The sequence below is a fragment of the Ischnura elegans genome, chromosome 1 (genome assembly GCF_921293095.1).
Source record: "Ischnura elegans chromosome 1, ioIscEleg1.1, whole genome shotgun sequence".
Classification (NCBI taxonomy): domain Eukaryota; kingdom Metazoa; phylum Arthropoda; class Insecta; order Odonata; family Coenagrionidae; genus Ischnura; species Ischnura elegans.
Genome location: NC_060246.1, coordinates 67,788,381 through 67,809,971, shown reverse-complemented (window position 1 = coordinate 67,809,971; position 21,591 = coordinate 67,788,381). Strand labels below are relative to the sequence as shown.

Below are 21,591 nucleotides of genomic sequence, written 5' to 3'. Positions count from 1 at the left end.
CCAAATGGCTCTCTTTGTTGCAGTAAGGTAGGACTAATGGGCTTCAAAAAAGCGAAGGATCACATCAGTGTTTTGTGTTGTTCAAATGTTTCGGAAACTGATTAAAAAACTCTTCTGGTTATTGGGAAAATTGATTAGCATCGATACTTTAATGGGTTAAGTAAATGAAATATTTCGGATTCACATATTCTTAACTAATTACCAGAGAGTTTTTCTTTAATAATCTAGTAAAAGGCATTCCTCAAGCGTCATCTGAGGCTGTGACAAATCGTTTCAACTAGAGTTACAGAATTCTTGAAAAGTTTTAAATATTCTCGCTGATTTATTAAGCATATTAAGAGTTTAATAAACATTGTTTGCTCTATAAACATTATTTATAAAGCTATTCTGTATTTTGGGGGCACAATATTTCGCTGCTGCTATTTCCCTCTTTCAAATAGCATCGATTTTGATTCATCAAATTGCACCGCATTGTATTACGCTGATTTTGAGGGCATAATATATCGCCCTGGTGAAATCTGTAGTCTGTATGAAAATCGGTGTAGGGCAAACAATAGAAGTCGAGTAATTCAGAAAGTTATTAATAAATATGTAATTATTAGATATAATAATAATCAAAATATATTTTTTAAATTATTTCATCATTATCAAGGGGTCAGAGGAAGCCAATTTTAGATTTTATGATATTACCGGCTGATCCAAGAGGTCCGAGAGCAAGATACAAATTGACGAACGAAAACAATTCCGTGCATTGCAGGCGATGAAAATCAAACTCGTACAGTATTTTTCGTATTTATGGTCAACCTCGTAAATAAACTCTGTGATCAAACTTATCAAACATAAATATAATTTAAAGCGGTGAATAAGAGTTGAGGGTACACAATGGAAAGGTTTGTCATAATACATTGACAATGGCATCAATGACACTGCGGCATTTATGCTTAAATATGAATGCGTACACATGCAATAATAAATTATGGGAAAAATTATAGCAAGGATCAGTCCTTAATCCATCTGTTTAATTTGATGATTTACACTCAATATAATTGATCTAACATAATAGCATATAGGCGAGGAAGGACCTTTTTGGGAAGGCGAGGAAGAAGAGCACTTGTGTATGTAATGATAGCACAGTCTAAACAAAAGTATTGTTTCCTTTGTATTGTTCTTTTTAGTCTGTGCTGATAGGGTGGCCACGAAGAATAAAGACGTCAGAATCAATAACAATATAAAACTGTGAGTAACTATGTACAAAATAATAAATGCTCTCCGATTGTAGTTATACCTATGCTGATTTATATTTTTTAGGCAGTGTAGACAATCTATTAAAATCACTTAGACCTCTCCTCGGCATTGCCAGTTTTAAATTTGTTGGCATAAGCGTCTCCATAGTTCCTTGGTCGATCAAAAAATCTAATAAAATCTTCTTTTCTGACTACAAAGGCATTTGAGCCTTACCAGGTGGATAAACTGCCTTGCTCTTAAGTGAATTTGTGCACGATATGTAACAATTGTTACGAACTGGTAATGTTTTTCCATCCCAACATCTCCATTGAAGCAGTGCGACGATCAGTGCGTAAAAAATGCCCTGGCAGAGGGTCGTAATCGGAATAACGCCAGCCAAGTGCTGACATTATTGTTGATGCTAAAAGGAGACCCCAAATTCTGCTTGGGGGCCGCTGTTTTGAGATAGTGAATCAGGGAGGCATAATACTGTGCCACAAATAGCATCTTTGTCATGATAGCTCAGCCGCTATCTTTTACGGAATAACCCTGTAAGTCTTCTTTCTATCATTCCAACATTTGGTTATGCCCATATATGCCCATATACGGGACAGTTCGCCTAATTGGGGCAGCCGCTAAATTGGGACAAAGTGCGACTGTCCCGATATGTCCTAATTAACCAGAATCTACTGTATACGAATTAGGGAACTAACACTAAAAGAAACTTGAGCACTATGATAAAATGTTTCATAGAAATGTTAAAAGAATAAAAATTGTGTCCACAAGCTGCTACCCAATTATTAAGCTGAAATAAATTTTATACTAGTCTTGTCTCCTCTTTTCTACACATGAGAAATATTTCAATATTATAGAGACTTCTTTAGATTGATCAAAAAATTTGGACACAAGTTTTTTTAAATATCAGAACTTCCCGTAGTACATTCGAAAAAGAGGCTTACTTTGGTCAGAAGTTCGGTGACATACACAGCAGTTTTTGTATGCAATGTCAATTCTCCACAAAGAACTTTTGAAAATCCGGATGCCAAGGCCATAAGAAGTATTATCTGAGAAAAGAAAATAAACAACCAGTTAAAAATGTGACTAGGGAACAGAATTTCAAAATGCTTACAGAGAAGTCGATCATCAAAATTGAACTAATAACTTAAATAATCAGCTGCAGCAATTCTAATATAATTATGTAACACTAACAGCACTTTAAAAAATTCATAAGCATCAGTCTCATATATGTTGTTACCTGTCGTGGAGGGCTTTTTCAAATTAAAATAGTGTATGTTATGATATGAGGAAAAATCAAAGAGTCCAAAAGTGGATGACATGGCTTGCTTGCTTGAGCCATTGGATGACGTGATGCCTTTGTGAATAAGTCATGATAATTGCTGCACTTCCATCCAGTGACCAAGATTTTGCATCATTTGTTTTCCTTTCGCCCCAAAGTTTTTGTTCCTTCAAGAGTATTACAGTTCTTATGAGTGCAAGTATTTTTTTGGGTGCAAAGAGTGTGTTTAAGTAGGAAATATTTATTATTTCCAATTTGTTAAAATTTGCACTTTCAGGCTACAGTAAGTGTATATTTGTAAGCTTAATAGACAAATTAAAAGAAAGTTCTTTCTTGTATTTTCAAAGATTGTGGTAATTGACGTTTTGATGTTCTTTCTGTCCCATGCACATGGGATTTCACCTTTGTCTTTCATGACCCGTGCATCTCCAACCCTCCACTTTATCAATTCCCCCTCAGTTGATGTCCCCAAAGAGGGACAAAGATTTTATACCTGATATCATGTTTTCTCATGATGCTTCATACTATGATTATGCAATTCTTTGAATTTCTCCTCATCAACGAGAATAAAAATTGCAAATTAGCTTTTTGAGAACCATGCTCAAAACATTCCAAGTAGGAATGTAAATCAGTTAATTGATACTGCAATATGCATAATGTCCTCCAGTAATTGCTTATTACATTAGATTTTACATCCCATTTTATAGGTATCTTCTGAAAAGTGTTTTCCCACCTCCTAAAACTCTTTTGACCAGGAAGAGAACATAAAATTGATGAAAAGTTTTTTTGTTGCTTGTGACACCTTTTAGTGACTTAATATTGCAAGTAAGGATGATTGATGGTTAAGAACAGGGGTGGAAAACCACATGATATGTGGACTGTAGAGTCAGGCTTCTTGATTTTTTTAAGAATGCAAAATTCATCTAATTAGCAGTTTTTAGATGGTTTTAAGTATCCATAGAGTGACTTACAATTCTAGTTACAGCCAAAACTTATGCTTTACATCCTAACGAAGGAAATTTGAAGCAGGAGTAGCAACAGTAGGTTTGATTGGTAAATTTATATCGAGCAGTGGTAAGCTATCTTCAATTATGGATTTCGAGTAACATCAGTCTTTCTTGAGTGATGAAAAAGCATGATATTTAACACTTATTCTGTGATTCACTCTCTCATAATTACCTACAAATCGAAATAGCCAATTGCATAGAAATTTATAAGGGGATGAAAATATAACTATCGTTTATCATTCATTTATCTCACCAGTGATAGAGAAATTTCACTCTAGAAGAAAAAAGGAACTGACCTGATCTTGTGCATGCATATCCACGCAAGCCCCTCCATCAAGCTGATGTGCTAGGTCCTCAGCAGCTTTACCAGCCACAACTTCTGGTTGAACTTTAGGACTGCCGATTCCAGATGTTCCCAGAAGGTAACCTTCGCCAGTTTCACCAAACAAACTGAAAGAAATACAAAAAAATCAACAAAAAACATACACGTTCACACAAATGTTAACAATTAACTACGTATCTTAAGAGCCAAAAAAAATTACAAGATAGTTTTGTTAGCAGGAGTACAGTAACTATGGACGTAAGAACTTCTTTTTCATAAAATTTACTTAAAATTTGTAGAGAAGACTTCAGATCTGGCACAGCTAATAAAAAAACTAGACTATTTGATGATTGTTCATGAAAAGGTTTATGTGATGACCAACTCAGTGAATCTTCCAGGACAGGACTTAACTCACAGACACTACTCCTGGAGGGTTCCCACTCTCACTTAATTATAAAATTCACGGCTTTTTCCAGGTTTTCACGGTGTAAATGTGTAAGGGTGCGGCCCGCCACCTCGAAGTCACGGGTCGCACACTTTAAAGAGTGTGGGTTCTTGCCCTTGGAGTCGCAAAGCGAATAATCACACACAAGTATTTAAAGTTTTTATCCTTAAGTTTATTTCCCATTTAAAATCCCAGTTTCCAAATCAATTCAATAAGAATACATAAAGTAATGATGAATCAGTGTGTCTACAATAGTCATAATTTAGGATATTATGTACCTATGTCTCAGGAAGGAGAGGAGCTGCTGGTGATGGCACGGGTGGATAGCGAGGCGCTTAGGTCGCATGGGCCATACGGCCCACGCTTCGACTCCAACCGGCAGCTACATTGCTGACTGACCACTGGTGAGTCTACTGGTGACTGAGTAACCGAGTCAAGTAAGTGAGTGGGTGTCACTGAGCATCTCCACCATGCCATCATATAGGGAAGTGGAACCAGGATGTTTTCATCAAAGAGGAAGGGGAAAGGAAGGGGAAGAGGAAGGTTAGGCATTCTTGAAGGTGAAAAGGTACAAATCTCGAGGCATAGTTTGTCATAGCTGGCTATTCTGAGAAGTCACACAACAACATGTTTATGCATATTTTGGAAATGGAAATCTTCCATCACCTAAACTAAACAGCACATCAACTAAAAAGTTAAATGCAACAGACATCGTGAATGCAAACGCAGCAATGAAAGTGATATCTCTTATGACGTCACCTATCGTTAGCAAAATTCAGGGCCAGCTAAAGGTTGTGTCTGGGAAAATGGAGGGAGTAGGGAGGCAGGGAAGTGAAGAAGTTTACGACATTTCGCCAATGTTAATGAACACTTTGGTACCCGGTCTTCCAATCACAGGTTTAAGACCAATGTGTCATCAAGACATATGGATCAATAATAGCGCTTCAAATATACGTGTGCAGATAAATGCGTGTATAGTGTTCGCACATGACGTGAATGACCTTGAAACATGATCGACAAATCAATTTTTCTTTCAATTGTTCAATCTTAGTTTTACCATCAAGTTTGAGAGATTTTTAAGCTTTTATGACGAGATTTACAGCTTTTTCCAAGTATTTTCATGGTAGAAAAATTCACGGCTTATTTTATTCACAGTTTTAAATGTTTTCACCGCTGAGTGGGAGCCCTGTCCTGTTATGGAAACCAACAGAGTGAGCAAATCCCACTGGATTTCTGATGCCACAGATGAATGGACAGATGGTTTCGACATGGATCATGAATTAAGAGGTCATAATGACTGCAATGCTTCAAAACAGTAAAATTCTTTTCAAACTCATTTGCAATGACATTTCTGCATGTCATGAGACAACAGATAAAAAAAAACATCAATGGCATCACAGGAAAAATGTGCTATAACACCATGGAGGTCAATACCATATTCCTCCGAATATAGTCCCCCCCCCACTAATTCTGAGGCTTGAGTTTTGGGAAAAAATTAAGAAAATGGGTTTGAAAATAGTTCCCCCCTTAACTTTTATCACGGGCATTTTTGGAAAAAAAGGGGGGACTATATTCAGACACATACGGTATGTTGATAAAATGTCACAATTACATGATTCATTCATCTATACTGGTATTCTAGGAACCCTTTAGAAGCCAAAATAAGTATCTACTCCGAAAAACCAAGCATTTGGCCAAGGCAATTCAAATCGAATAAAATAAAAGCAGTTGAAAGGAAACTAAGCAAGCATATGATTATAAATGTATGAGTCCGCAAAACCTGGCAGAGCCACAGTAAGCAATCCAGGGTGAAGCAACTCACATATTACTCTCTGACAATTAAAAACTGGTACACCTTATAGTAAAAGGGCACGTAGAACAATTGTCAGTAACAATACAGTAGATTCTTGTTACTAATTTATCTAAAGTTAAGGAAAAAATATGTACCAATGGTTTCAAAATAAATTAAGAGATGTATTGAGAATGGCGTTGGTGTTTTAATAAAATATTAATTCTCCAGAAAAAAAACTCCAAGGGTTACCTGGTTTGGGCTGAGAACAAGAATACATAAGGGTTTATTGTAAAAATTGGAAAACATTCCATCAATAATAGAACCCTTTAAAATATACAGAATCAAAATCACCCATTCAAATTTTGCAGATGGAGACAGGAATGGAGGTATAAAAGCCTAGTTTGGAGGAAGACAGACTAAGGGCCGGTTTTATAATGCCTGTTTAAACTGAGCACCGCTGAGCAAGCATAAAATATTATGCTTTGTATTATCAGTTTATTGAAATAAAAAAATAAAAGATGTATGTTAGATCTACAACACCTAAAGCTAGTAATGTGCAAGCATTTATGTGATTTACGGCCTTGAGTACTCTCTGCTCGCTCCCATTTTGTTCTTTTATTAGGCCCAGTTATCCCAGGGAGGGGAATGGGAGGAATATGACAGCGGGAGAGGGAGTTAGTTCCCCCCATCCTCTTTGGCAGGCTAAGTCACCAGTAGGCTACATCTAAAGCAAGGGAGCTTACATTGTAGTAAAAAACCCCTCCATCTTTTACCGTGATAGGTATGGAACTGGAAAGTGCAACATTGCCATAGTTAGATCATCGACCTTACATTGACTTTTGACTAATGGAAATCAAGAGCTACGTTATCTGTAGCTGCATGGTGCCCGGCGATGTAGATTTTGATATTTCATTCATGTATAGCAATATAGTTCCATCATGACGTCGTCAGATATTGCCATGTAGGAAAATCACAATTATTATAGAACGGGAATAGAATCACTGAAATTAGGGGTATAACAATTTTATAAAAGTGAAAATACCCAGTTTTCCTTCATTAAATATGATGATGCTCAACTACATTGTGCCTGATAATGGCTTTTTTCCTGCTTAACTTCGCTAAATACCACAGAAACAAAAGAAAAACTGTAAATACTGAGACTTATTGAGATTATGAGACTTAGGTGGGTTTATTCAGCACCTTCGGATACAACGAGCACCCTGTTTAGCGAGTAATTTTTGAGGGATTATGAGCACTCATTACACCAGTCTTCTACTGCATCAACAAAGTGATGCTTAGGAATCAAATGAGAAAATCATTTTCTCCAAGTGCACAGGAAGTATAGAAAAAAATGTTACTGCTTTCTTCCCCATGGCCTGGATTCAGAAGAAAAATGCAAGAAAAGATTCAGCACAGCACAACTCCCATTCAGCTGTCCTATTCCACGAATCCAACGCGGCTTATCACTTTTGCCGTGGGAAACCCAGGTTCAACTCCATGACGACAATTCTTTTCTTGTTTTATATAGTGATGGGTCGATTCCAAAATTTTATCGATTCCGATCCCGATTCCGATTCTGACATTTCGATTCCGATTCTACCGATACCGATTCCATCGATTCTGATGCCATAGGCTCCAAGAAAAATATCACTTAATTCCAGGCAACAAGAAAACCACTTTTTAAAATATTACTCTGTGAAAGAGTCAGTCACACAAAAGCATCTTTCATATCATCACTATGCAATTAAAATATAATAGCTAAATTTCAAAACAGAATATAGGTACCTGAAAAGTGATGTTACATGATAGGTATTACTTTAGAGTATTAGCACTCATGGTTAAATTTAAAATAAAAGTATCTCCTTTAATATCTATCTTTTATTGATAATATCTTATCATTATCAATAATGTCTCACAAATTTTGTCTCCTTTTACAGACTTTAAATTTTTGCTCAGAAAGCAAAGCATCTTCACTCTGTCAGCTGACAGAGTTAAGATGCTTTGCTTTCTAGGATATCCTAGGATATCCAAGGATAAAGCCTGTTGCATTTTACATCACATACTTTTCCTGCAGAACTAAATGTCTTTCGCTGAACACAGTGGATGGTGGTATGGCAAGAAACCTCTTCGCTAATACTTTCAGCCTAGGGTAGGAGACACAAGTCTTCCAGTATTTCCCAGGGAAGGAATTTGGTGGTGCATTCATCTATGATAAATAAGCTTCCACTTCAGCTTCAACAGTGTTTGCTATGGTGACTTTGGGTACTTTCCAAATGCATCACTGTATCTTGCAAGATACTATATACCTGTCACAGGCTCCCTAGTCTGCATTTGCTCCTTTGGAATATAAAAGGGATTTCCAAGTAGCACTTTTTGATCTCGAGTCAAGTTGAAAATTACTCCCAAGTATCAAGTCGAGTATGATAATTTCTGAACCAGGCAATACAGCAATGCATACTACAATATATTCTACTCCAATTTTCTATGATGAATGTCTAGCCTAATGTAAGAAGGAAAATATAATGAGGATCGTTGATGGTTATTGCCAGAAGTAGGAGATGAATGAAAATTAATTTGTCTTCAACTGTTCTATCTGTCTTCAACTGTTAAAATTGAAATTAATTAACCCCAAGTAATATGTCGACAATATATATGTATCCAAACTACAAGGGAGAGCCCTGAGTATAGTAATTTTCGCAGCTATAATAAAGATTACATACTAAGTACATATATGAATAGTGTAATATTTGGCCCTTTCAAATTCTCAAGCAGAAAATCCAATTATTCTACATGCTCAGCCAGCAGGTTTTGACATCTCCATGTTACAGCCCACACAGCACACTCAAAATTTATACCGTATAAAAGTTGCATAAATGGATAGGTATAATATGCAAATAATATTCCGTCGATTATGCACATATTATGCGAATAATATGCACATAATATTTAAATATTATGCCGCCGTAAACTATTACTATAATATTGACATAATATGTATATTATTACATTGTTAGTAACATTTCATCGTTAATTATGATTCATATAAGAATCATAAATCAGCAGCCACCCAGCAAACTCAAAAATCCTATTCAGTATAAAAGTTGCATAAATGGATAGGCATAATATGCAAATAATATTCCGTCGATTATGCACATAATATGCGAATAATATGCACATTATATTTAAATATTATGCCGCCATAAACTATTAATAATATTGACATTGTATGTATATTATTTCGTTGTTAGTAACATTTTATCATTAATTATGATTCTTATAAGAATCATAAATCAGCAGCCACGCAGCAAACTCAAAAATCCTATTCAGTATAAAAGTTGCATAAATGGATAGGCATAATATGCAAATAATATTCCGTCGATTATGCACATAATATGCGAATAATATGCACATTATATTTAAATATGCCGCCGTAAACTGTGATTGTATCCGTAAAAATCGATGATCATACATCCTCTGTATCAAAAAATGTGAAAACTTATGTTTTAATATATCACTAACAATTTCGTATCGTTCGCAGAATACTCCACTATCATTATAATTTTTTTATTTTACACACCGGCATATTCCGGTCTGGCGAGGTAGGCAGCTTGGTAGCCATATTGCCGTTGTCCATGGCCGTTGTGTTGTTGTTCATTGTTGTTAGTTGTTCCCGTAGCCATATTGCCGTAGTTGGGAGAATTGAACGTCTATTGAAAAATCTAATACAGTGGAACTTGGTTAGTACGTTTCTGAAGGGACCACGAAAAATGAACGTACTAACCAGGAAAACGTACTAACGAGGAAAGTAAATAATAGCAGTCGGGGTTATTGCAATCAGTGAAAAAGTCATCATAATTACAATTACTATCGGTAGTTCTCATAGGATCGCCTTCCTGAACTCTTTTCACATTTAAAATCAAGAAAATGAGCGCTACCATGAAAAACAATACCATGTGAATAAAAATCGCAATTTTTCATGGACATCCCGGAGACGATTTCATGATTACGGCGTCTATCTCCCGTGATTTATCCTATATATATTTACAGAACGAGGACGAGAGAAGCTCAGACAAGCGAAGACAAGTCATTTTTCTTTCTCACAGCGTACTCGGAGAATATAACAACAACCCGGAGTGAGTCAACTGGTTTTCTAAACATCATAAAAATTGGGCAAAATTATATTGACTTTCAAATTACGGCAACAGCCGTAGACATTCGCTTCTGGAATGATACCATTTCGATTGTAAAATCGATCGATATATCGACTGATGACACGCAAGATTATTAAATTACGACGTAATTACAAGAAAATTTTATATTAAACAGTTGAAATTTACTTTCAAAATTTGTCTAATGTCGTCTGCTTTCGTTCTGAGATCAATTATTTTTAAGCTAAGCTTCGCGTGGAGATCCTGAGGATCGTCTGCTCCCGCAACAGTAGTCAAGTAAATACGCACGACGTCGAGTTTATGGAACAGTACTGCTTTAGATAATGTGGAAATTGTCTGACTCATTTCTTCATCATGATAACTCGTGCAATAGCAACAATTGCCCACTCACGAACTTTGTGCGCAGCAGTGGGCACTCCCAAGCGCTCCAAAGGCAACAGAAGGTGAGGAGCTCGGGGTGGGGAAAATTGGGGCTTCTTATTGGCTGTAGTTTTTCATAGTCAGACATTCCCGAAAAATGGCCGCATTTTATTTTTCATCACGTCACAAGAATTCAGAAATGCATTTGGATAAATTACGGTAGAAGAAAGAGATGTGGAATGAATGGAAGAATGTTAATGACTAATGATAATAAATTAAATCATGAATTCAGACGTTTGCGACCCTTAAGAAGACACTAGAGAACGAATTGCGGGTTGCGTCACGGCAAGCAATTGAGCGTACTAACCAGGAAAGCGCAATTTTTTCAAACGTACTAACCAAATTCTTTTACCTGTATTTTGTTCGGATGGTACCGGGACCGAGGGAAATCGCCGTACTAAGGAGGAAAACGTACTAAGGAGGAACGTACTAACCAAGTTCCACTGTATTAATGAGGAAAAGATGGGTTTACGGAACTATTTTATGTCACAGTACTATTCTGGTAACGCATATACGATAAGGAATAATAAGCGTCATGGTATGAAGAACAGGACTTTATTTAAAATCAAAGTAAGTACACGTACGTGAGTCGTTGTCGTTTGCCATAGGGTTTGAAAGCAAATCTGAAATTATCAGCTCCTAATTTTGAGTGTTATTCCCAGTTCTTTAATTAATTTTTTTAATTACCTAAATGTATATCTTATGACGGTACTTTTTCAGTCAGAGTCCCAGCTTGAAAAGTGAAGGAAGGCTATTCCAAGGAAAGACGAAGTTTTGGCACTTAGGTACTGATCCAGGTTGTGAGCTGCACTTTCGCCCTGAAGATATCACATACTTGATCATATATGCGTATAATTATTTTAATTTGTGATTATTAATGACAATATTATCTTCATTGTTTCGGAGTGCATTTTCAAGAACGGCTTGCTTACATCGTTTGCGTGATTGCTCGCCACAACTCTATGACTAACACAGAGATAATTATGCGATTAGAAGACATCTTTGTGGCTTGGAATCACATTTTGGACCATTTTTAATACATTCGCTAAGAAAAGACCGTAGATGTTCAACCATGCGGATGTCGTGGAAGGAATCATCGCGAGTGTAGTGATTGTGAATTCGTGTGACATACTTTGTACTTTCTAATCGCAATTTCATGAGTAACGATTATGGAAGGGTGAATGTTTGTCTTTAGATGTCATTCACATGATATTTAAACCAAATTTGCGATGATATAGGACTCCTAACTGAATATTTGTATATTTGTGATACAACGCTGAAGGATTGTGCCTTGTTTTAGTGCAATGTACCTATGCTGTGTCTAGATGAATGATTCATTAAATTTCTCCTCGTTTCCAGAAATCAATTTTTATTCATGTAATTTTCGAATATTATGCAACTGCATATTTTCACACATCAACGGTATAAAATATGCATGAAAGGTTCTTAGATATGGTATAAAATGTGCATAACATGTACCTAAAGGTGCATACTAATGGTATATATGGGTATAATATGTGCGTATATTTAGCCACATCAATGGTATAAATCGTGCCTAAAAGGAGCATATAAATGGTATAATATGCGCATATATTTTAGGCCACATCCATGGTATAAATTGTGCATAATATGTACATAAAAGGTGCATATATATGGGTATAATATGTGCATATATATAGCCACATCAATGGTATGAATCGTGCATAATATGTACATAGAAGGAGCATATAAATGGTATATATGGGCATAATATGCACATATATTTTAGGCCACATCCATGGTATAAATTGTGCATAATATGTACATAAAAGGTGCATATAAATGGCATATATGGGTATAATATGTGCATATATATAGCCACATCAATGGTATAAATCGTGCATAATATGTACATAAAAAGAGCATATAAATGGTATAATGTCCTCATATATTCCGTATATATGCAAAAATTATGCCATTCCATCAGTGCATATATTCCGCATATTATGCGCATAATACCGCAATTTATGAGGACATTATACCATTTATATGCACATATTATGTACATTTTATGCGCGTTTTATACCATTGTGGTGGCATAATATTCGCATAATATTTGAATATTATGTGCATATTATTCACTTTGTGCTGTGTGGGAGTATTACTGTCTGCAGAAAATTGGCTTTCGCTGTGTGACTGGGCAAGTACTTTCCTACCAAAATTGCAAGATTTTGGAGACTTTGGAATTTTTATTAAAAATTATATCAACGATTTATTTGGACCTTGAATCTCCATGGAATTCAAGTGGACAAAGCGAACGAACTATAGAACTAAACTTTAGTTTTGTAGAGCCAAAAAAATTCTATACTTCTCACATCATTTAATCAGCGTTAAAACCTCTTGCTTTTTTTAAGTTCAAGAAAGAAACTAAACGCTACAAATGAATATCACATCGGACGGACGCAGTAATAAAAAAGGCTAAAAGATGCCTTGTGATATGAAAACTCCCCCTTCCGCGCGACTCACCTCAGCGAAGGTGGAAAGGGAAAAAGGGTATCAGTTGTTGCCTTTCGTGGAAACTGTTCATTTTTCTCTCTCTTAAGCATGGTGACTTAATTTCTTCACTTTACTTCAATACCCGAGCCATATTTCTTATGCGTGGGATGGTTCCGAAAAATATCCAATCCTTAGTATTTTCTTTCGAGTAATGTGCTAAATAGCCAAGTCGATCTATACATAATCCTTTTTAACATCCTCATTTTAGTGTTTTAAGTCAATTAAGACGATTATCCATGCTTTACATGACGATTTTCAAGACTAATGTTTTAAAAAACTTGAAAAATCGGCCTCAGTTACCGAGCCTCAGAGGTCCGCGGCGTGTAGGTCAGCCTTGACGCGCGATTGAAAAATCGCTCTTATTTCCTTCGTCGCAAACTTTCTTTTCCAGATTTCTACTTAGTAATCTTTAGAAATCTCTACTTTATATTGTGGTTCAAATTTTCCGAGTTATATTTTTCGTAAACGAAAGATAATGTCTACTTTATGTCAAATTTCACGTGAAAAACGGGTCGGCCATTTTGCGTTGTAAAACCAGACAGATGAGAGCCAAAATCTTCAAAAGTCATTGAAAATACAAGAAAAGCACTATGTCAAAGGAATATTGCATTTTTATATCCCATTAAACTCATCCAACGCAAAACCACCTGGATAAATTCAAAGATTTTTTGAGGAAAAACGATATGTCGCGTGGCATTGAAAAATTGGTCATGTTTGGGCCACTGTATCTCACTAAAGGGTCGTATTTATGTAAAACGGCATATAAATCTATATCTGGTAATAATTTATGAGTATTTACGCTGAGTTTCAAGTCTCTATCCCCAAAAAGGTCATTTTGGACTTCATTCCAGCTTTTTCCGATTTCGGACCAGTGCGCGCCAGGTAGGAAGACGATCGGCCGCCGCGGCTGCCGTAAAGGTATTCGGCGCCCATGTCGACAACTAGTGTATTCGGCAAGCTGAAACTATCAGGCCAAGGCATTAGGATGACTTATCGGCTTTAAAAACTGCATTATAACATGAGTTTCATGATAGCACTTCCTGACGGCAGATCGCTAGGCCTACTATACTCGAAAGCTCATAACCTTAACTACTCGACTCGACATTCGTAATGCTATTCGAAACGCTCGAGTCGAGTACCAACTACTCGACTCGACTTGAATTTTCGAGTACTCGCACATCCCAGGAAGATATGTGTTTTATTATCACGATTACGAGGCGCGAAAATTCAAATGAATTTTGGAAACGTGGTCGTATATTTTGTGGTTTGAAGTACTACTGGAATCGGAATCGATTTTTCACCTTGGCAAGTACTCGTTTTCGATTCCGGTTCTTGGCCGAGAATTGAGGAATCGAAGAATCGAGGAATCGAACCGACCCATCACTAGTTTTATATTTTACAAAATCAATGACATATCCACACCCATACACATAAGTTAGTTACAGAAAAATTATTCAACTTTCAGACTATTTTATGGATTTTGATGGACTTCTGAATGGAGTATTGTACAATAATTCCCCGATTTCGCTTTCCCATCACAGGCTTGCATGCCACCCAGCCCATTAGCTTTAGATTTTGCAAATCCGCGAATGTTTTACAACTATGAAAGGCTTTGATTGTTTTCTGAACTCAAGACCGTAATGAATGAATGGATTGCTAAATACGCTGTGACCCGTGCCCCAGAAATCTTTTTGAATCCATGCTGAAATTTCCATTTTTGTCTTTTTTTCCTTCCATAGTACGCAAGATAAGTTGACAGGAAGATGAAAGCAACTGTTGGCAATGGTATGCGAATAACATTTTCAGCAATTTTCTGAAGTAGCAACATATTTTATGGAAAGAGAAGGAAGACGATAGATTTCTACACAAAAATATCATGTACTAAAAAGACTATCATCTTTATCATTCCATCTCAAGTTTTCTTTTAACTGAAGGAGTTTACATTTTCTTAACTTCGATGAAGGGGTGATACTTTCACCATCTGTGGAGCCACTACAGGGCAAAACTTAAACTATGCTTCACTCTTCCTTTACTGATCAAGAGCTGGATCTAAACCGGCAAAAAAGTGACCCAATGCAGCTACCACGCATTGTTGTGCATTGGTACACCTGTAGTGGTCTTTTGTGAGGGAAAAGGTTTCTCATGAGAGGAACAACATGAAAATGCCGGGGAAAAACAAAACTCATTTATTTCTCCTTATGTACAAGAGACCTAACTCTCGAGCCTTTCCCCTCCTGGAGACCCTAAACGTCCCCACCTCCAAGGCCTCCTGCATCGCCCTAGGGACGTGGTTCCCTCACCTAAAGCTAGTGTTCGGATCACTGGCAACACACCCCTTCCCAACTCTAAAACAAGGTGTCTCTCAAACCATGATTTTCTGATAGCTACATTCTTTTCTTCATAAAATCTCAAATGGGGTTTCCCTCCATTAAATTCTCTACACAGGTCACACGATCTCTCTTACAGATTTTCCCATTCTTTATCACAAATTTTCCTTCATTCCACCATCTCTTTTATTAATCGTCTTATTGTACTCTTCAAATGGCTACGCCCAAGTTTGGTTCAAGCAATAGACAAAGAAGACTACTTTGCTCAGTCGCTTTCTATTTTCCGATGATATTATACCAACTATTGAAAGCTAAATTAAGATGCATAAGTGAAAATCCTTGGTGGATCCAAAGAGAGATCTATGGCATGCATCACAGCTTATTTAATACAGGCAGACTCAGCATAAGTCGAAATTTACGTAAGTCGAACCTTTGCTTTAGTGCTTTAGATATTGCGATCGGCGCAGTGAAATTCTCAGCGGAGAAATGCACGGTAAATTCTCGGTGAAGTTTCATTCAACTCACTGCGATATTCATGAACTCTACCGCGTATTCTTACGTTATTAGATACAAAATCGATAAACATTAATACAGTCTGAGAGTTGCATCTTGAGCATTGCCAATCAAAATGCATAATATTATTCCCAGAGTTGACCGATCGCGCGGATTCGGTAAAGTACGGTATCTCAAGGCTACATTACTAAACTGAATACTTAAATTGATTCATTATGTTATACTGTGATCTGAGGGTCCAAAGAATGCAACATCTACCTACCTATAATCATTATATCTTCTGCCTTTTATATATTACGTTGATCTATGAATCTGGTGTTTTCACTGTCACAGTTAATACACGTAGGAGGAGTGTCTAGGATTACGAGCAAATAACACATAAAAAAATACCAGTAAATTACTATATTCTTAGATACCTACATTCACACGCACATGCACTCAATCTTTCACGCACGGAAACATACTTTCATTCTCTCATATCTCAATAAAATAACGTGAAAATATCATCATTTGAATATTTACTTCGCTGGAAACATTGAAGAGTATTTCCAAAGCACGAAGCTAATTAAAAGTGAGCTTTTATTCAGCCAAGGTTGTACGAGCGAATATTTACTTCTTCGCGCTCGCATTCGAAAATTAACGTAATCATTTGAAATACGGTCATCACTTACGTCAGTACAGACTTACGTAAGTCGAGACATACGTAACTCAGGGGATGCCTGTAATTCATTTATTCATTTCGGCCTTGGAAGTAGTTCAGCAAACAATCAAAGCCCTTCGTGGTCATAAAAGTATTTGTGGATCTATAGAATTTTAACCTCATTTTTCAGTACAAAAATATTATTATAATTGTCTTCAATGTATGGTTTGTGACATTTATAGGTTTACAAGAGATTCTGTAAAACATAAGGAAAAAAATTGTTGTCAATGTTAGTCGAACCCGGATCAACCATGAGGAATACAAAGCTGGATTAGTGGATTAGAGGAATACATAGCTGAATGGGAGTAATGCAGCACCAAATCTTAACTTTCGTTTTTATCTAGAACCCAGGCCTAAGGGGAAGAAAGCCTAGACTCTCTTTCTACATTTACCCTGACCTTTTGGAAAATTATCTCCCAATTTGTTTCCCGGACATCATTTAGGTGATGTCTCCTTGTAAGTAATTTTCAAAAATAACTATCCTCCATTGAGCTCTTACTTACTAGTACTTAGAAACAAAAAATGTAAAGGGGCTTACTTAATTCCAGACCCATTAGCAACTGCCTTATTCGGAGGTTCTTTCAACGTAGTCACATCCACTGGTATTGAGGTACAGGCACCATGTAATTTTCGATGAATAACCTCTCGAGCTCTACCTGCCATCACCTGTGCTATCTTGATCATGCAACATAAATATTATCAACATAATTAAAAACCATATAGAATAATACCTGTGAAGTATATTCATAACAGCATGGCATTTAAAAAAAGGAAAATAAGTAACATACACTAAACAAATTCAATCACGCATATCAACCACAGAAATAATTTATATAAAATAAGTGATTAAATGTACAAGTCCGCAAAGCCTGGCAGAGCCACAAAGAGCAATCCAGGGTGAAGCAACTCACATCTTACTTTCTGACAATTAAAAACGTATGCACCTTATGGAAGAAGGGCACATAGAACAATTGTCAATAGCAATGAAGTATACTCTTGTAATTACTAAGTTCATGCAGCCATAACAGTGAAATGTTATACTGAAATTAATAACAAAGCTTTCACAAATAAATAGCACCCCTAGTTTTACTGGCCTTTAAATAATACACAGCTTCATTAAAACATGATGACTACTAATTTTTCAACATGAAATTTAAGCCATATGCCCAATTAAAGCTATTTACTTCCAAAAACTTTATATATGTTGAGAACCCTTATATGATGAGGGCGAAAAGTGGAAAGAAAGGAAAAACTCCATTGCAAGTAACCAAAATTTAAGGAGTTATAAAAAATACCATACAATCATATCAAAGAACAATGAAATTAGGAATACCTAAAGTAACATTCAAATAAATACCTTGATCGGAAGGGTCCCAGCAACATATGCAGCCCCCCAGACACGTGTGATAGGCCCTCTTGTCAGCATTTGCACAGGTTTTAGAGCTGCACCTGGGGCCATAGGGTTAACCTGCACTGTCACTTCACCCCCGCCTCGCGGAAAGTAGCCCCTATGTAGAGGTGTTTCATTTCTTTTAATTGATGTACTTTACTCATGCCTGCATTCATACCTACAGAGAAAGAAAAATGCCTGCCCACCATGACAACGAATGCAAAATGATTACCCTAAGTTAGACTCATACATTGATACCAGCTTCTTCCACCATCATTTTATGAAATGTCATACCACTCTCAAACCTATTTAGAGGGTATTCATGTCCACAGCCTAACAATTTCAAACTCATTAAATCATCAAAAAAAGAGGACAAAATTAGTAAGGGCAATAGTATCCGATGTGCCTGCTTCTTTTGTCTGAGTGAACTAGTCAATAACGTTTGGGGGTAAACTTCCAGGCCTGCGGATGATACCACCAAACTAAGTGGACAATAACTTTCCCTTGCAACAGAACAAATGGCCTTCGACAAAATTTGTGGAAGATGACAATACGGACAAAGAACGACACATCACGTGATTTCCCTATGAAATAAAATATATCCTTCAAAATATAATAATAGTGTACAGATATAAGTATTAACACTGCCAAATTGACAGTGCAATTACTCATATCCACTCCATCACAAGGATTACTTTGCAACAATTAGACACCTTGCTGCACTATTAGTCAATGCACAAGGAGAGATTTGTTGCTTCACACCAATGATACATTTTTATTTTTTACCCTTTGATTTCTAAGTGTTTGCATCAGTAGGGGAGTAGTATAAGATGTGGTCTTGAATTGGTCAGAAACAATATTTCCAGCTTTCATGAATGAATTTTCCTATTCAAAAGACACTGGCTACAAAAATATATTTCATCCTAATATTATCCAAGGTTAACTAAGAATAATTTCAGAAAATTTAATACTTTATACACTGTTTCAAGTTCATACGAAAGCTATAATTAAAATAGAACAATACAGTAAACTCTCGATTATACGATGCAGGATTTTACGAAGTTTTCGATTATACGAAGTGATATGGCGGTCCCGGCGAAAAGCCTATGGTAAATACATGGCGCTATTCGATTATACGAAGTTTCGATTAGACGAAATGTTTTGAATTTACGAACCTCGGATCGGTCCCCAAGAGCGAAAAGGCATTCGTTTATACGAACTATGGCGAAATATTTGTCAACAAAACTAGTTACGCCGGCGTTAGTAGCTAAAAAATCAGCGCTTCCAACTGTGGTTCATCAAAAGTGTGAAATCGTAAATCATAGTGCAACTTTAGAGAGAAAGGGTTAGCCTAAAACCTCACGGAGGGAATTAAGGGGAAGTAGGAGTTCAGTAAAAATATCGCGACTGACATAATGCCCCTATTTACGTGCCTATTCGTAAACATCGACAATACTTCGTAGTTTAACATGTCAGGAAGATCGTGCGGTGTATTTCGTACACTCCTAATTAAACCTTTTCCCTGCTGTGAACGTACCTGGTATGTGTCGCAAGGCAGGCTGCTGTGACGTACTTTTGACTACTTTTCGCCGAAGCACTTCGAAGGGTCCCTAATCCGGGACCCTTTCCTCAACGAGCTAACCCTCGCTAGCTCCTCTCTTCGACCCTCCGAGCGGGGGGCCTCCTTCCCCAAAACTGACCGCTCTAACTGCATTTTGAAAATCTATCAATCAACGCCATCATCAAAAAATAATTGTTTGCATCGCACTCCTGCCAATCAGGCATTCAAGTACGTCTCTGAACAGTGTTTCTGCGACGAGAGATAACGATTTTGTTAACTTTACTAAAATGGCCAAGTTAATAAAATTGTCATTTTTCATCGTAGAAACACGGTTCAAAGTCGTACTCCACTATAATCGCAAATTGCTGGAAATCGGCCGGATTCCCTTTGATATCGCATCATGAGGATGTTTTCGAGGTTGGTAATTGATACAACTCGCCTACTAGTAATTCCACTGCTTTAATATCACGGCTATGGTTGATTCGTTACGTTATACCTTAAGGTAGCTGCAGCGGATAAAATCGCAGATGAGATTAGAGGCTTAAAAGATGATTTTGAAAAATTCTTGCAAAAAGCAGGAAGAGCACAGAGCGCAACATCAAGCGATTATATTGCCCATGACGATGATCTCCGGGCTTGCGACAATGGGACACCGGTACCTGCGTCGGAAGAGGCAGCGGCCGGGACTAGTCAGAATAGCAGTGACGACGAAGATGAAAGTGAAGAAGTAATTTCACCAAATAAAAAAGAAGTACACGCTCCCATCCAAACATTAAGATATTTGATATGGCTAACGAGTTAGGTCCCCAATTTCATTCCCATTTATGCAAGTGAGAAACCATGGTGGATGGAGAAGGGCAAAAAGAAAAAAAAATAGATTTTTTTAGCAATATCTTTTCGTGTTTATAACAGCCTTCCTGAATAAACAACTTAAATATCTTAAGTATTGGGCTCTATTAACCACCAACTTATTTTTCAGGCTACTCGTAATGAAGACGCACTTCTAACTCTAACCATGAACTTTCTTCTCGCGCGTCTCCCCGTTTTCCCATGCCGAGGGAACTTTCTTTCCAAAGACTTTGTTTACTTCCTACCGCAGCCTTCTGCTGATCTTGCCGACACCCACCTTACGCATCCCAAATCCCTCCTACCCCAGCATTTCCCATTCACTCCCCCCCAAGGCTACGGAGCATTGAGTGCGTCGTAGAAAAATACGCCCCCCAAACGTAAACTGAGGCAGAGCTTAAGGCCCTTTCCCCACCTTTCTTTCTCCTTCCCCCTCCACCCCACTGGATGCTGACCACTTCTTTCCTCAGGCAATCCCCATCCCACTCCTATTCACCCCACCCACTGGGAACGTTCCCCGATTGTGGAGAAGGGCATGGTTCATCCTTATCTGCAACGGGGGTAAGTTATTAACCGGAGAGAGGCTGAAAAAGTATCTTCCACTATCGGGGAAATGGTGCCGCGCTTATAATTCTCTCTCTTTTTCTCTGCTGACGTTTCAATTGAAACTATTTTCTTTGCTCTTTCCACACTAATTTATTTACGATTACGGCGCGACTATTTTTTAGTGCTAAAGCTAAGAAAATCTTTTCTCTATGTCAATGATCCTTTGCATAACTTTCAATACGGCGGAGAAAGGAACATGAAAACTAAATGAGGTGAAGGTACAAGTTTTTGCGTGACATTTTTGAGAATTCACGCAAGTGAACCAATACTTCACACACGTTGAGAAATTATGAAACATCTCTTGTAGGAAAACAATCAATGCGGATAATAACGATTCTCTATTTATTTCTCCGATAATGGAAGATGTTTCTCTTGTCGTTTTCCGGTTGGAACCTTGCTCCTGTCGGCATAAAAGAAGAGAGAAATACTATATGAAC

The 21,591-nt window shown here is 37.1% G+C and overlaps 1 protein-coding gene across 1 annotated transcript in view; it reads right to left on the bottom strand.

Moving 5' to 3' along the window:
- LOC124162779 (RNA 3'-terminal phosphate cyclase) overlaps nucleotides 1-21,591 on the bottom strand; it is a 34,293-nt gene that overhangs the window by 1,714 nt on the left and 10,988 nt on the right. The window contains exons 6-9 of the mRNA XM_046539418.1: nucleotides 18,109-18,259; nucleotides 17,290-17,426; nucleotides 3,825-3,978; nucleotides 2,184-2,288 (exon numbers count right to left, since the gene is read on the bottom strand). Of these exons, the coding sequence (XP_046395374.1) occupies nucleotides 2,184-2,288; nucleotides 3,825-3,978; nucleotides 17,290-17,426; nucleotides 18,109-18,259 (547 nt within the window). The remainder of the gene's footprint in view (nucleotides 1-2,183; nucleotides 2,289-3,824; nucleotides 3,979-17,289; nucleotides 17,427-18,108; nucleotides 18,260-21,591) is intronic.